A 16,735-nucleotide genomic window follows, 5' to 3' on the forward strand; every position below is an offset into this window, starting at 1 on the left:
AATCTGTCTGACCTATATGTGCAACAGCATATCAGAAAGACTGATAACAAACAAGAGAATTTCCAGAGTAACCCAAGAGGGGTGTGCTACGGCAAGATTAATGTGTTAGCGAGGTAAGCCAGTGTTTTTAGGCTCCCCTTTAACCTGGACAAGGAACGGTTTTCCATTGACAACTATAGGATGAGAAATCTTTTGGCCACCAGGGGGCCACAGTCGTGGCCCCCTGGTGGCCATTAAAAACAATACAGGTTTAAGGCACTTAAGTGTAGGCTTCAGTTTTTAGTCCTACAAGCCATGTCCATATTTTATATGATATGGTGAGTGTGCACAGAGCCTGGTTTAACAAAGACAGTTAATAAAAATAACCAAGATTGTGACTAGGGTTCTAGGTTTAGGGGGCTAAATAATGCAATAACTAAATGTCTGGCTGTGCTTTGAAGAACACTCCTATGATGCAACCATACAGATATTTATACTTTGCCTTTAATTGGCATATTGAACCGCTAATGGGAGGGGGATGGGCTTTAGTAGTTTGTATACTGTTGATCAGGGGTCCTGTTTGCAGTTCTCTGAGGGCACCTTAAAGCACTTTACAGTGTAATAACATGTGGTCCCTTTAATGTCGGACAATGGTCAGTGCTCAAAGTCTCAAAGACATTAATAAAGAGGACAAATTGAAGACACGGAGCAAGCAAACAAGCTTACTTCAGCAAGAATGGCATAACAGGAGATGCCATAATTAAAACTGTCAGCAGAGCACCCTCGAGTCCGACGACACTAACCTTAACGGCCGAGATGAGCGCCGCACAATGCTAAATGGACACTAAAATGAAACTGTGTAGGCAAATTTTAATCTTTAGATATTTACTCTAGAAATATTAAGAGCCCGTGGGGACGGGGCGGTCAAGGCGACAGCTAGCAACACATTTTAAAGAGACAACACAAACACAGGTGATTGCAGCACTGCAGATTGTACCTTTTGACAATACTCATGGCTGGTGCTGTTGGATATCAGCAAAAAGCAGAAATCAGACACGAAACTGATGAGGTCTATGTCTATTGTATTGCACATACAGAGACAAACGCTTGTTCAAGTTTGCATACGATAGTTACAAAACATATCCCTTTAGGAACCACAGGTAAAAGGTGAAGGAGGAAAGAAAAACATCCTTAAAACACACACAAGTTAATGAACCACAAGGCTGAAAAGTGGCTAGACAAAGAGAGAAGGAACATCATCTTGATGTGGTGAGCTGCTGCTGTGGCTCAGGTCAGTTTTATTACCTCCACGATGCTGATGATGCAGGATATTTGTGCGACAGGAGCGGAGAATGAAAACAAAGCTCGTCCAGCTGTGGACGTTTGTGACAGTGAACCAGCTGATGCGTTATTCTGCAACGTGACCTGGAACTGATGCACAGAGTGCTCTTGTATCTTTGGCTTTCCTCCTTTGTGTGCAGAAACAGGACAACAGAAAATTGAAGTTTGAAAAAAAAAGTAGCTTAAATGCACTTTGAGTTTGAAATGAGTCACTGAAGAAGAGAAAAAAAGAGAAAAAAAATCAGCTGGTGTGTGCAGTGACATAAATGTCATGATCAGGATTATGGCTTTTATTTTTCCTCCCATACAAACAGACTCTTGTGCAAACACACTGCTCAGGAAAGCAGTCTCATATCTCTGATTGCAAATACAAGAAAGGGTGATTGTGATAATAAAGCATGGTGTTTTTCACACCGAGTGATCCATGGCTATTATTCAGGCAAAATCATCTTCAATGAGCTCCAGTGTGAATACAGCCACAGAGATTTAAAGTGGACTCAGATGGTCCAGCATGAGGGGGATGAATGTGGGGCTGTTTTGTTTGTAGCTCACCAATCTGGGAGTCCAGCCTCTGGGGACAACATCCAATTTTTCAGGGATTCCAGCATCAGCCAAGCTTATTTTGTGCACTGGTCATCACTTATGAATACTGTTAAATTTAAAAAGTTCCCAGATGATAGCTAATGCTCTCCACGGGTACATACAAACAAAGGCTGCTTAAGGTGAGCGAAGTCGAGTGAACTCCGGACTGCTAGCAGCTATAAATAAAAAGTGAAAATGTTCCACTGCCAAAGATCTTGCAGCTCGTCTGCAAAGTCTGCAGATTTACATACAGATATCACATCTCACTCGTTTGTTTCCTCTGGTGACCGCTGCGGCTGGCGACAAACCTGATGGCTCTCTTCCCTCCAAACAATTATTGTTGCTCTTCAAGAGCCGGTTAGAGTCGGGGCATGAACACTAACAGATGTGCTATGATGTAAAGAAAACAGGCAGTGCGTGCTCACCGCTCAGTGTGAAACTAAGACAGACAAACAAGGTTGAAAAAACCTCTCCTTGTTCTCTGAATCGACACCAGCTTACAGGAAAGCCACCACAGAAAAAAACATTTTCGCCTTGAAGCACAGATTTTGGTTGGTTTTATTTTTAGCTTTCCAGTCAGATCTGTGAAAATATGATTAAATTAAAACTTGTTAAAGGAGAACTCCAGCAGTATTAGTACCCCCCCCCCCCTAAAAAAATCCCATAAAGCAGCATGTTGCATTTCCCTTTCCCTGCCTTACCTCGACCATACCTCGCCTACTGCCATACGCTGAGTTTGCTATATGCAAAATTAATGCTTAGTTCCCAAATCCACCTTTTTTAAAATCACTCTGTGGGGCCTTCCTGCCACACAGAAGGCCTTAAACAACTGCTTTTACATGAGAAGCAAACTGGACATCGTGCAGAAATCCCTGGGGTGTGCTTGTAAGCAACAGTCATGATATGTAGGGGATCACCGGTATGGCCAGTTTTACTGAAGGGAAAAAAAAAAAATAATAATCAGCTTGAGCTTTTTGTTTTCACTCGCCGCTCCGTATCATACCTGCTGGTGAAGAGAAAATGCCTTTTTTCCCTCCTTTCTTTTTTTGTTCAACATTACCAGACCACATCGAGAGCAAAAAAGCTGGATTTACATTCATCCGGTGGTGGAAGGGGAAAAACAAAACAAAACAAGTGACAATAAACAACTGATCTGATCAAATTTAATAAGGCCTGTGCTGCTCCCTCCTGCTGGTCAGGGCGTCACTGCGCAGTCAGCAACGCAGCGGTTAAGACGACACTTTTTGCAAGGGAATTCCGCTTTCCCTTAAATCAATGACATGATTCACTTAAGCTATGACTTTTAGTCCAGTCTCGACTCTCAATGCATCGTATGGGTCAGTTTCGTAATCTTGTCGCACACCCCCTCCATACACACACACCCACACAACCATTCTCTTCTGTCCGCAAGACTTACGAAATCTTTTAAAAGAAATAAAGGCAACACTTATAGCTTAGGTCCATCTAAAAGTTCCTGAATCTGAAAAAAAAAAAAAAAAAAAAAAAAGATATATTAGCCCAACAGTAAAATTGCAGGTGATTACCCCCCCCCCCTTTTTTGTCTTGTAGAAGGCACACAAACTACCACAAAAGTATAGTACTAATCTTTAAATGTGCAAAAAAAGCCCAGTTGACTTTATTTCCTCAGTAAGGGAAAGGAAAAAAAAAAAGAAGAATATTCAGCACGTTTCTTTTTTCCTGCTTTCCTTTCCTGTTTCTGTGGAGGAGAAAGAGAGCAACAGCGCTGAGTTTATAGGTGTCATAGCAGAAATACGCTCTAGAACCAACGCCTCTGCAGTTCCTCTGTTGGCACTGTGTTAGCAGGCTAAAGGGCAAAGGCAGAGTCTGCATGTGCAGCTCTGATGTGCACGTTCTGTGCACTGAGAAAAGGCTTGCACACCAGCGCGAGGAGCTCTGCTTTAATACGCAACGATGACAGGCATCTCTGGTTAGTGTGATGACTGGAACAACTCAGCAGATCCCCCCCAAAAAACACACACGTGCACACACAGGGACATTTAGAAAAAAGAAAAAAAAAAAAAGCAGCACTTTTCAGTTTCTTCTTTGTCTGTTTTTGTTTGTTTCACCCTCACAGTTTCTTTCTCTTTCAGTAACAGTAGCTTTTGTCAAGAAGAATAAGTTATCCAGCATTGGGAGGCACCTCTGGTCCATCACAGACTGCATCGCTCCTCTGACGGTCCTCGGTTACTCGGGCACAGGTGAGGAGGCGGTGGTTGTCGGTGGTGATGGTTTGGGGGCTTGGAGTGCCTGTGGGTTGACGATGACCTGGATCACAAAGTCCTTCTGGATCTTAGTGTCTTGCAGCCGTGTCTTGTCCGTGAGCAGCTTCCCGGAGAAGAACCAGCGCTGGTGAACGGCGTCAATGTCTTCCTGGGCTTGCAGCTGCTTCTTCAGCTGGCCTATGGTGTCAACCATGCTGACGCTGAGACGCAAGTCCTTTCCTGTGGACAGCCGCACCTACAGGGGAGCAGGGAGCAGAAGAGTGAGCTAACAATGCTGCATGGAGAGGTGAGCCAAGTTCCAAATGCAAAGAACTCAAAAACTGGTCCGTGGCTTGTTTTGTGTTGGCATTTTACAGTTTTAACCACGTAAGAAGTCTTAATAAATGTCAAAAGCTGCATGAATGTTAGTACATAAGCTTCTCTAGCATCTGTTTGCACTTATTAGGCACATATGAGGATATGACTCATAACCACAGGAAGTAAATGTTGGATGAAATCTGTTTTTCTGTCCAAAGGTGAAACCAGCTGCTGATAAACCGGCTCAAACAGCTAGCAAACACAAAAACAGAGTAATGTGTAACTACATCGACTTTCCCAGAGCCTGTCAATCTGCAGCAGTTTAACAATTAATCAGGAGAAGCACAGCCACAACATTAATGATGATTTGACCCAGATGTAGTCACACTCTACTAATATTAAGGTTTTCCATATCAGAACATAATAAAAAATTACCTAGACTTTATCAGTTCTTGAAACCTAAGACATGCTGCCTTGTTCTTTTTAGAGAGAAGAGACTTTGTTCAGTCTTTGTCTAGTTGTTCTGTCAAGAACTTAAACAGTTCACTTCAGCATGTTAAATGTTAAAGTAGGGCTGTAGAGTCTGAGAAGTGGGGGGAATTTTCTGTTACTTCCACTGCTGGGAAGAATGGTGGCTGACATAATTGTTTTCCACGTGAGAGTCATCTTTGTCACTGGAAATGGTCTCATAACCCTTCCCACATAGGTGGAAGCAATTGTTTCTCTTAGGGTGTTTTCATATCTGCAGTGTTTGGTCCATTTAAATTGAACTGGTTCGTTTTCCCCCTTGCGGTTCATTTGTGCAGGTGTGACCACGGTAATCGCACTTGGGTGCGGACAAAAACAACCACACCACTGTGGAGGAGCTGGTCTTGGTGTGGTTCCAAATGTACTCCAGAACACTTTCTTTATGGTGCAAATGCTGTAGGCTTGAGCTAAAATCTTCCTGGACCCTTGTATGCTTTGTATTCTGGGATGAGGCAAGGTACTATAGATGTACAAAGGCCTGTACAGACAGGCAACTAGTTGTGACGTGATTGTAAATTCTTCATGGTCATGTTCAATAGTCGGGAGCACAGCACCTTCTTCTTGTATTTACTTTAGTTGTTCTCACCTCAGACACATCTGGCCAATCAGCAAACTGAACACTCTCACTTGACTTGCAGTGAAACATTTTGGTTCACTTGGAATTAATACAGATTTTTCTGTGTGCAAAAAGAAACCAAAATACAAGCAAAAGCTACAAGTTTACAAAGTCATCAACCGGTTTGGACCAGACTAAACGAACTGTAGGTATGAAAACGCCCTACGAATAATGCTGATGTCTTTTCTGTCTGGAACTGTGTCAACACACACCTGAATGCTCCAGAATAGCAAACTACTAAAACTTCTGCTTTTACAGAAGTGCTCACACTTGCTGAGCAGCAAACAAATCCATTCAAATTACTAGCACCTGGCTGCTATCTACCCCCTTAATTGTTGTGGAAGCAGTAAGGGTGTACTCAGCATTTCACACACTGTTTCTGCATTTTTTTATTGCATGATTAATGGCAGTATAAAAAGTCAATTCTATCAGTTTTTATGACTTGCTAGAGGACTAGATCACTTTTTAGCATGTTCTGATATGCAAAACCTTGGAACTGTAGTTTTGGCATGACTGTATGGAGATTTACATATTTAGTTTTTTATGCAAACTTCAAGGAAAACCCCAAAACAAAGACTGAGGCAACCATTGCCTCTTGAGTTGCCAATATACCCAACTGAATATTCGTCTAAACTTAATCAGTTACTCTGAATTAATATTAGACCAGTACATCTATTTGATTACTTTGAGTACAGTGTTTACAGTGTGGGTTAATACGCAGATGACACCATTTAGTCCTAATCAGTTGGTAACGTGACCCGTGTCTTACAGGAGATGTAGTAGTCGTGGTACCTTGAGCTGGAATTCCTTCTTGGATGCTACTGGGGGTTCAGGGCTGTCGCTGGGGTCTTCGTCACTACGCTCTGAGATGAGGTTGATGGGTGGTGCCAGGCAGTAGACGGGCAGCTGGTAGCGGTTCCCAAGTTCATCGTAACACTCTGTCAGGGTACCTGAGAAGAGGATGCCACAGAAAAAGAGGTCACATTGTAAGTTAAGTCTGGTTTAAGCAGCCTATGTGAGAGTGAGGTGAGAACTGTACTGTATAAGAATACTGTGTGTTTTCTGTCCTCACCGTGTGGCAGTGTGATGCTGGCTCCATCCACTATAGCCTGAGCTAATTCATGGTCGTTACACTCCAAGGCCACAGCGGCTGCTTTCAGAGCATCCCAGATTTCCTTGCGGCCCTCGAAGGCCGGCGCCGTGTCCCAAAATTCATCCCGCTTGCTCCGTAGCTGGCCCTCCGTCATCGGGTAGTCACTCTTCCACTTAGGACGATCTTTTTTCAGAGGCTCGTTACGCCCTGTGATGGGTAAAGGTAGAGGAGGGTATTAATTTAATGCTGAAGTTTCACACTCATAATACGCACCAAATAAAACAAACACCCCACTAAATTCTAAGGTCAGAGGCAGAATTCTGAAAACACCGAATTTAAGGTGACATTTGAACACAGCATGAGGTCCTCTCATTACAAAACAAGTGTTGATTAATTCACCCACATGTACAATTTATTTCCCTTCTTACTATTGTAAAAATGGAAGAAGAAACAACAGGAATCCATACACGACAGTCAGTGGAAGTCGTTTTCACAATCCTCATTATCATGTGTAAATGCCGAATGCAGAGAGCAGGCGGCTTGGTTAATGAGGAAAGCCCAGCCTTAATTTCTGTTCTTTCATCTCCTCACTGTAATAAACAGAACTGCCAGACAGAAACTCGAGCTGTCATCAGAGAAAGATCGTCCTACCCCACCCTAACATGTCTTCTCAATCTAAAATTAGGAGGTCATTCAGAGTTTGCTGTATCCATGAAGCGTATGCTTACTCTATATCTGTCTATGTAACCTTACCTTCATGTTTCCCACTATTCAGTATTAATACAGAGCACACCTAGGCCAGGAGAACACTGACTGATGTGGAGGGAAAGCATAAGGACAACAGGCTAGGATCAGCCACCCATCATTGAAACTTCCAGTGATTTTCCACACCTGTTTGTATCATAGCCGGTATAAAATTCCTCTGACTGAAGCTACGGAAGTCCAGAAATAAAATACATGAAGCTATAAATGAATGTAAAAGCTCGACAACAAAACTGAGTACTAAACATGCCTATAGTTGCTAATGCCTGCGTCACAGCTGCCACTCCGTGAAGAGTGGACTGATGGAAAATACAGCATACAAAAGGGACACCTCGCATGCAGAGTTGCCTTTCTTCCAGACTATTTATCTATAGTGCAGGAGGCTCAGGACAAGTAATCCTGAGGCCGTGGACTGGTGTAGGATTAGCATTTAAAGGCGAGTGAATCCCAAGTAAAGCAAAGCAGGTTCCTCACTACCACTGAGCAAAAATAAAAGCAGGCCTGTGGTGTCCATGAGAGCCAAAAACATTTGAATTGATATCCAATGCCGATTAATTGCTGTGTCCCAAATGTTATGCAGCCATCTGCCATCAGATGGAGGATCATTGTTGAGAAACAGCATGAACGCGCCAATCTTGGGACTGATCTTATTATTAACACAAATATTGGTAGTCCTTTTAAAGGTAAAAGCACGAAATCGTGGATACAAGCGGCGGAAATGGACTTTCACCCAGGGGTGCATGGTTTTTCCCTGAGCGATAGAGTGAGAAGTTCAGCCATTCAGAATAGGCTCAGAGCCGCTGCTACTCCACATCGAAAGGAAAGGCGGGCAGTTTCTGGGTGAGGTCTCCCGACCGGGCATGTCTTGCTGAGAGGAGGCACCAGAGTAGACTTGAGATATGCTGGAGAGATTATATCTATTGGATGGCCTAGGAATGGTACAACGTTCCCCAGATTAAGCGGATCAGGCTGCAGGTGAGAGCAAGGTCTGGGCTTCTCTGCATAGGCTGCTGCCCCTGCGCCTGCGCCCCGACTCCAGATAAACAGAAAAAAAAAAAATATTGCTATCGTTCTATCGTTTCGTTATTTTAGATTTAAACTTTTATTGAAGTGGTTGGCATGAATATGGAACAGCGTGCATCATTCATAACACACAGCACAATGTGCCACACTTTTCAGTCACAGTTTATTTGTTTTTCTGATGATAATTTGTCACATTTTATTAATACATTAACATCTTTTGTAGTAACATGTTTTTACATCCTATTTAACATCGGTGAAGAAGTGTTTTTCTGGAGAACATGAAATGCTCATAATGCTCATAAGCAAGGTGCTGCACAGTTAAGCAACATGATTGATTAAAGAATGTGTTAAATGCTTAAAATGCCTTTGTGTAGAGAGTTTTTGACAAATTTAACTTGTTTCTTCATTTTAGACTAGTTAGTTAGCCTACTTTTTCCCTTCATTTAGTCAACTAAGAAATTAGTCACTAGGAACATCCCTACTTTTAGCCTTATTTTCATAAGTTTTATAGCATTTTTGATGAAAACCTCCATAGCAATATATACTACACCAGGTAAATAAGTAATTCATACAGAATGAAATGGCAGAAAAGTCGATTTTTTTCACTACCTACAACAGAAATGTTTTTTGTTTTTGCTTTTAAAAAAAAATGTATTTATGGGTCCTGGTTAAAAAATGTTATATTATTACAGAGTAACAACCATTTTTTTCAGTTTTTTACACACCTAATATGTACAACTTGGTTCCACAGAGTCATGGTGACAGATTTCTTTAACTTACAATTTCAAAAGTAAATGAGTTTTTCTACATGATGAAGAAAGGTTGTAGTACTTCTTTCCTTAATATGAAGATATCTGAGGGATTCGATGTATGGTTAAACTTGTGTATACTGACAGAAAGGAGTATCACTGGTCTGACTAGGCTGTATGTGGCCCATGATGTGAAGATGAGTTTGACATTCGTGAGCTATAGACATATTGCAGTTATGTCAACGTGGACGTATTCCAATCAAAACCTCAGTGTACAGGACACCCAAGGCTCAACCTTGTAGCCAGTCATCTTATCACCACACTACATCATTCAGCTTTCTGCAGTTAAAGACACGGCCCTTCTGTAGTTTAAAAGTGTTTTTAAAGCATCTGTAATGGTACTTAAAAAACCCCAAAAAAACACATGCATTATTACTACAATAGTGCCGCCACTGTCTTTATATGCTCTGTTTACAGATCACTCAGCTCAGAAAAGCTACCGACAGGTCCACCTGCTCCTATTTTGTAGCTCAGAGCCCTTAACATGGAACATGCTGGCTCTTAGAAGCATATTGCATCAGTATCATCAGTAATAAACACTGCATACATTAAAGGCACTATGAGATTCCAAACTCTCATGAGCTCATTGAAAACTCCATTGTGCAACATGGCTCTATAAAACTTGGGTACACCATAAAGACCTCATTTCTAAGATGAAACACATGCTGTAAATCCTCAACTATCTGTTTCCATTCTGCCGAGGCAACGTGACGTGACACTTGCAAAACGCGTCATACAAAAGAGGCTTGTATTACAACAACAAGAACTACTTAAATGTCTTCTTTTCAAGTTTTGCATGTTTTGCCCACAGCTATTGCAAACTGTTTTTTTCTCCCCACGGTCTGTGCCACTTTATTCTGCATTTATATCTATTGGTTAGTACAGGGCTGTTCTAAAGTCTTGAGCCAGCCCTTATTTCTTTATATTTTGCTTCCAAGAAACCAGACTTGTAATTTTTAATGGGATCTTGAGCAATAGTTCTCCCGGCTTTCTGAAGGTCTTGCAAAGGTTTTCTTTGGACCCTACTCCTTTTCTGTTTGCTTGTTAAGCCATTTAACACCGACCTATAAATCATTCAAGCATTAAAAAGGCTTCTAACTCTAGGAATGAACCAGTTTTCTGCCTAACAGGCAACTTAGAAAAGAGCCAATTGTGAATGGCTTCTTTAGGCACTTTGTTACTAGCAGCCTGTCACCAAAGCACGAAATACCCATTTCTTTTGCTGAATCTATGAACAATGCCAAAGATTACACATTTTGACAGGCACAGCATTGTAATGTTGCCCTAAAAGCTGATTCCTAAAGAGGAAACCTGACAGGTGGGGGACCAAAGATAAATTGAGTGGCCTTGAATGTCATCTACAGCAAATTAAGTGTCTAAAAGTCATGTTCTTAAGAATAATAGCAGACAATCCAGCAAAGACTTGACAAAGGTCTTTGCTGGATGAATCCAGATATGAGATTTTTGGTTCAAAGTGTTATCAGTAAGTACAGATGAGGTCAGGAGTGGTGCAAAGGGCAATGTCTACAGCAGGGGTAGGCAACTCCAGGCCTCAAGGGCCGGTGTCCTGCAGGTTTTAGATGTGTCCTTGATCCAACACAGCTGATTCAAATTGCTAAATTACCTCCTCAAAATGTCTTGAAGTTTTCCAGAGGCCTGGTAATGAACTAATCATTTGATTCAGGTGTGTTGACCCAGGGTGAGATCTAAAACCTGCAGGACACCGGCCCTTGAGGCCTGGAGATGCCTACCCCATGTCTAAAGCAGTCTATTGCCCCTTAGTCAGTGATGTTGGAGATCTTCTCAAAACTAACGGAATTATGAACACAGGAAAGTACCATTAGGGTATAATCTGCCAAGCAGTGCCATCTCTTTCCAAATGGTACTGCATGGTATTGATTCACAGTTGGCATTTTTCAGCATGACAATGATCTCAAAAACACTATCAATGCAGTAAAAGCATACCTGGGTAGGAAATATGTACATTTAACACTATCGGTCACAGACTATCCTTCACAAAGCCCGGACCTCAACATTATGTGAGCAGTGTAGTGCACATATAATGTCTTAGTCATTGAGCTTTTTTTTTATTTTGGTCAAATAAGGTAACAGAGACTTTGGCCTCATACTGGTTAATCCTCTTCATCTTCCACTGAGATGCTCAGGAGTTTGAAGTTTGAATATTAACAAAATTCATCAGAAGAGGGGATGGGTTAATACACGCAGGCAAACAGCAGTGCTGCAGTACACTCCTATGAATCAGTGTCACTGTGTCTGTACTTATAAACAGTGAGCTAAACTGTATAGAAAAAGAATAGGGAGTGTGACCGCGTGCAAAAATGTTCACATTATAGGAGAATACTGCTGAAACTGCAGTACGGTGAGAGAGCGCGAGTGACAGAAATAAAATTTATGGGGATAAGTGTGTGTGTGTGTGTGTGTGTGTGTGTGTGTGTGTGTGTGTGTGTGTGTGTGTCTTAAAAAAAACCCCAAAACAACAGGAGGCAACACATTACAGACACATGAAGCAATATCAAGGTGTTGTTCATCATGATGGGCTCAGAGAAGCAAGTGTCACGTTATGAGGTTGAACTATTTATGAGAATCGGTGAAATGCCTCATAAAACAGAAACAGCAACAAGGCTTCCTTGTGCTGCAAAAACAGCACACCCGACAACTACAGGTGGCTGATGAAGATTACCTAACGCTAGGAACAAATGCTTTACTTTACCAAGATGTTGCTTTGAACCTGCAAAGACATTTAACAGCTGCACACATTCCCTTGAAATGAGGCAAACTATCAGGGGGGAAGGTGTGGCTGTCCACGTTCTTCCTTTAAAGAGCAACAAAGATAACGCCGCTGCCAGATGACACTGACCGAATTGCCACTGACCAAATCAATATGAGGACGTACTGGCGCGCGGTCAAAAACATGGGCTCATTCTGTAACTGCTTATCTTATCACCACTTTGTTTCCTTCACCTTTCTGCAGCTAAAGATACAGTCAGCCTCTAAAAGCTACTTTCGGCTGATCCCTTCTTCACAGGGGGTCGTCACAGCGGGTTGCTCTGCGTGTTTGATTTGACAGGTTTTTATGCTGGATGCCCTTCATGACACAACTCCAAAGGGATTCATGTCTCCTCCCAGGATGGATCTGGGGGATCTTTTCCTTGTCAAACCAATGTTTACACTACACTAAAGATACAATGAGTCTCTGTAATCTGAAAATGATCCCTGAAGTAACTATAATATTTTACAGAATATTTTCAGCAAACTCTGAGCAAAAGTAATTAATCTTAATATTGAGACTGGGTAATTATTTTTGTTTTTCCAATTATAATTTGGGCATTCAGCAAACATAAAAACAAGATAATCATAAATGCAATAAAAATCAAGCCCAAGCATGTACTGTAAACTGTAAGGCCAGAAGTACTGGGACACCCACATGTAGCACAAACTGCTCAGCTGTGCAAATCCATACCTTGTAGCTCCCGGTGTACAGTTTTTGTGCTGATGTTAAAGCCAGAGAAGGACCTCACTCATTAACTTTAGTTGGCTGAGCAGCTGTCTTTCCACTTTGCAAAAAGATCACATAAAGTCGATCGTGGAATATTTTGGAGGAAAGAGGCTTCATGAACTGACTTGTCACAATGGTGACATCCTATTATAATATCATCCTCTTATTAAGTGAGCTCTTTTGAGCGACCCATTCTTACACAACTGTTTGTAAAGGCAGACGGCACGACTATGTGACTGATTATATACATTGTGACAAAGCCTGCATTCAAAGATTAAGAGGTGTGGCCCATTACTTCTGTCCATGTGTATGTTTATGTTGTTTATGCTGGATTGATCACTCTAATAGCGGTCACCCTTTAAATGGGAATGTGCTTGAGACAGCTGTGAAACGGGTTTGGTTCAACCAGAGCGATGATGTGTTGATGTAGCAGTAACCCTGCTCGGTACGAGACGAGCCAATAAAGTGAAACTATGACTTGAACGCCTCCAGGTCAGAATCCAGCCTAGACGTGACAATACAACAGCCCAGCTGATTTCTGGTTAGTCTGAGACAGCTGGATACAGACAGTGCTGAGAGCCACTCATGGGAAGGCTGGTTTGAGGTTTGATCTATATTTGCCTTTTACTGAAATTGTAAACCACTGTTACAGAGATGCTTAAAAAAAACAAAAAACACAACAACACTTGTAAATTATAGACATTGTCAACTAAAACAATGTGTTTCTCCTTAATCAAGCTGTTTTCTAAAGCAATTACATTCAAAATAGATAGACCACCTTGGAACGGGCAGGTTTCACTTTCATTTACAGTTCTGCTTACTTTCCAGTGAATTGTTTTGTTGATTCTTGAGATCCTAATCATTGAGAGCTTTGACATTATCATGGTTAATCAGTCTACCGTTATTATTAGGTGATTTACAAAACTAGCAAGCGAACCTTGTGAATATATATTCAGCAGGTTTTGTATACTCTTATAGCCTGATTGATATTTGACTTTTTAAAAATCAGTATTTAAAATAAACTGGAAATTGTGCATTTCTAATCACCTTTCAGTTACATCCATGCTGCTTCTAAATGCGTTACTATCTTATAATGGGTGTCTGCAGATCTTTATTTAAAGTCCAAACATGTTCTTCCATTATTTTTTTCAGCATCACAATGCAAACGAGCCTCCTTTTTGTTCCTTTAAGCGTGTGGTAGGCAGACCTAACACGAACATAGTAACACAAATTAGTGAGCTCTCATCCAAACAAAATTGGAACAAACGAAAAAATTGAGATCCCATATGAGCAATCCAATTCTTCCTCTTATCAAGTGGGGTTTCTTTATGAGCATGTATGTAACAGAGAAAAGTCAGTCTCAGTCACTGATACAGCGGGGCATGATGTTACTTGTTCTTGATCGAAGCCTTGTCTAGCAAAGGGAGCGTGTTGAGTCTAATCAAGTTGGGAAATCAACATGAGCCACTGCCAGAAAGCCTGGGTAGCTTGGCTCTGACAGCTTTAACTTTAAATAGCTACTCTGGCACACGACAAAGAAACTTACTTTGAAGGTCATATTGGCATCAAAAATCTATGTTAGAGTCTAATTTTAGGATGCAACTCTATAAGCAGGGGTCAGAAAGTCTATTCAAACAACGCCCTTTTTTATATGGCGAAAGTTGGACTCCATCTTCAAAACCTCCCATCTTTCTGATGCAAACTGGAGACAATTCCCACTGGAAAAAGGCGGACTGAAAAACTTTCCAGCAGTAACAAATCAAGGGGACAGAACCTGCATCCAAATGAATAACAGACATTTAGTTTCCTGAGCAGCCACTCTAAGGCAAACACTGAGCTCAAGTGTGCTTGCACTGTAGTCACACAACTGAGCATTCTTTTAAAGCAATATGACAGAAATCTGAAAAAGCTGGAAAGTCTTTTCCCATCCCAAAGTGTTTATGTGACCCCCATTCATGAACCTGCCAGGCTGTAAAGCGCTAATCTCCCAATAATGACTGTATCATAACAAGGTCACACAAAATATAATCAGCATTGTTTTCTGGAAATCGAAACTAAGTAGAAGTTCCCAGTGTCTAATAATTCAGCTGCATTGCGCCTGTGTGTTGATGGTTAACTTTAGTTTGGTTAAAAAAGTAGCAGCTTATTATTATGTTAACTTCCAGGAAAGTCCGTAACCAACAGACATGAACTGATGTGAAAAGAGAGCAACTTCTGGAATTAATGTAACGTAGCTGGCTGTTACAGTAACCACAACACAGAGCTTACGCCCTAGATTTTAATATACGAAAATCACCCAACGAGCTTACTGTCATCAACTTTGGTACAGATGTTATCTGAATATACAGCTTCACCAGTCTGAACTGATAAGATGAAAAACTACCTCGTCAAAGCTAAAGAATCAAGCCCTTTTTTACTGATACAGAAGAGGCACACATCAAAGTCAGACAGCTACAGCAGAATCCAGTTTCCTCATGTGTGTGAGGAATCGTGAATGGAGATTTCGTGCACCTGCCCTCTCGTGGCTGCTGTTAAACAGAGGTCGATACCTCTGTTTAACAGCAGCCACGACACAAAAAAGCAATGCGAATCACAAGTGGTGGCCAGAAATGCACTCTCAGATAAGTCTGAACCTGCTATTGTTATAGCAACACAAAACTATCAACGCCGAAATATTTCTCTTTTTTTTTTGGCATCACTGATCATCAACGGACAGAGACACTGTTGCTGTATGATTTTAAGTTTCCAGCTCTTATATTTCAAAGAAACCTCTCCGCATATTAATACAACATCCACACAATGTTGCCTTACCTCCTCGTCCACCGTTCCTGGAGGAGCCCCGACTCTGCGAGTCTTCCCAGCCTTCTAAGTATCTGCCCATACATCCCCCCATGGCTAACGGGCTCCAGATCGCTTTTACGGGTCTCACTGGCTAAACAGGGGCCCCATTGCGGACGAGGACGATGTACTAGGTCCGATGAGGAGGATGGTTTGCACGCACAGCGACGCAAACCTGATATGTCATTCGTAACCGCACTGAGGGCGGCAGTTAATATTTAAATCACGTTTTGCAGGTCTATACGTTTGAGATTAGGGCTTAAAGTGCCCTCTTTGTAAATAACTTCTGCCTGCGTGTTGACACGCGCACGCAGAGTTCACGGCTCGTGGCCCGCACCAATGTTTCAAGAGTTTGAGCAATCCGCAGCATCTGCCACCAGCTCGTTGTTAGCTTCAGGATATATACAGTATGTTTCTACTGTTTAACATAGCTGGGCTGACTTGTAAGTGTTGCTATTAACCCGTCAAGACACAGCGCATCTTTCTCGCTAACAGGCTAACAGGGCCAACACGCTAGCTACAACGGCGTAAGTAAACACAAACTTCCGCGCGCACGATATCATTTCCCCGCATCTTCCGTCTCTGACAAACGCAGCGGGTCATTACAGTCTCCCTCTGTCCGCCGTACGAAGGAGTACTTCAGTTCTTTGACGAGCTCGGTACAGTGTTTTCTTTAAATAGCCCCCCTAAAAAATTCTCCCCACTTCGCTGGTGAAAGGTGACCAGCGGCGGTCTGCTAGCGCCGCCGAACTTTTTTCTTTACGCTTGCGCAAAAGCATCCAGCCAGGTGTTGGTTTCTATTGCGTCGGGACTTGACGCAATTATGAACGGAGGAGTCCGCAAATTAATTTGTACAGCGGAGTTGTCATATAACAGCTACACGTTCTTCTAATGTCAATACTCTTACTTGAAATTATACTGGTAGTAATTAATTGGAACCTCTTGAAAAGCAAAACTTTAGTGGACGTACATCATGAAGATAATTCCACTTTTGCTAGTTCTAGTATTTGTAATGTATTGTTCGGACGGTACTTGAATGCAGCATTAAAGGAAAAATAATATTGAAGCTTTTCTTCCACCATTCGGTAAATGTTTACATTTCTATTA

General features: G+C 41.8%; 1 protein-coding gene across 1 annotated transcript; it reads right to left on the reverse strand.

The window, feature by feature from the left end:
* Positions 1–249: 249 nt before the first annotated feature.
* On the reverse strand, positions 250–16,465 carry ubtd1b (ubiquitin domain containing 1b). The gene is made up of 4 exons (XM_063481555.1): positions 15,602–16,465; positions 6,659–6,886; positions 6,379–6,536; positions 250–4,380 (listed from the first exon to the last, which is right to left on the reverse strand). Exons 1-4 carry the CDS (start codon positions 15,681–15,683, stop codon positions 4,108–4,110), a joined length of 741 nt encoding a protein of 246 aa, XP_063337625.1. The 5' UTR covers positions 15,684–16,465; the 3' UTR covers positions 250–4,107.
* Between the last annotated feature and the right edge of the window lie 270 nt (positions 16,466–16,735).

The sequence above is a fragment of the Pelmatolapia mariae genome, linkage group LG8 (genome assembly GCF_036321145.2).
Source record: "Pelmatolapia mariae isolate MD_Pm_ZW linkage group LG8, Pm_UMD_F_2, whole genome shotgun sequence".
Classification (NCBI taxonomy): domain Eukaryota; kingdom Metazoa; phylum Chordata; class Actinopteri; order Cichliformes; family Cichlidae; genus Pelmatolapia; species Pelmatolapia mariae.

Excerpts from the sequence above, each read along its gene's own strand:
- ubtd1b (XM_063481555.1), bottom strand. The coding sequence starts at position 15,683 with ATGGGGGGATGTATGGGCAGATACTTAGAAGGCTGGGAAGACTCGCAG. Across the intron at positions 6,887-15,601 it reads CAGGAACGGTGGACGAGGAG|GGCGTAACGAGCCTCTGAAA; the intron begins GTAAGGCAACAT and ends TACCCATCACAG. Across the intron at positions 6,537-6,658 it reads CAGCATCACACTGCCACACG|GTACCCTGACAGAGTGTTAC; the intron begins GTGAGGACAGAA and ends TCCTCTTCTCAG.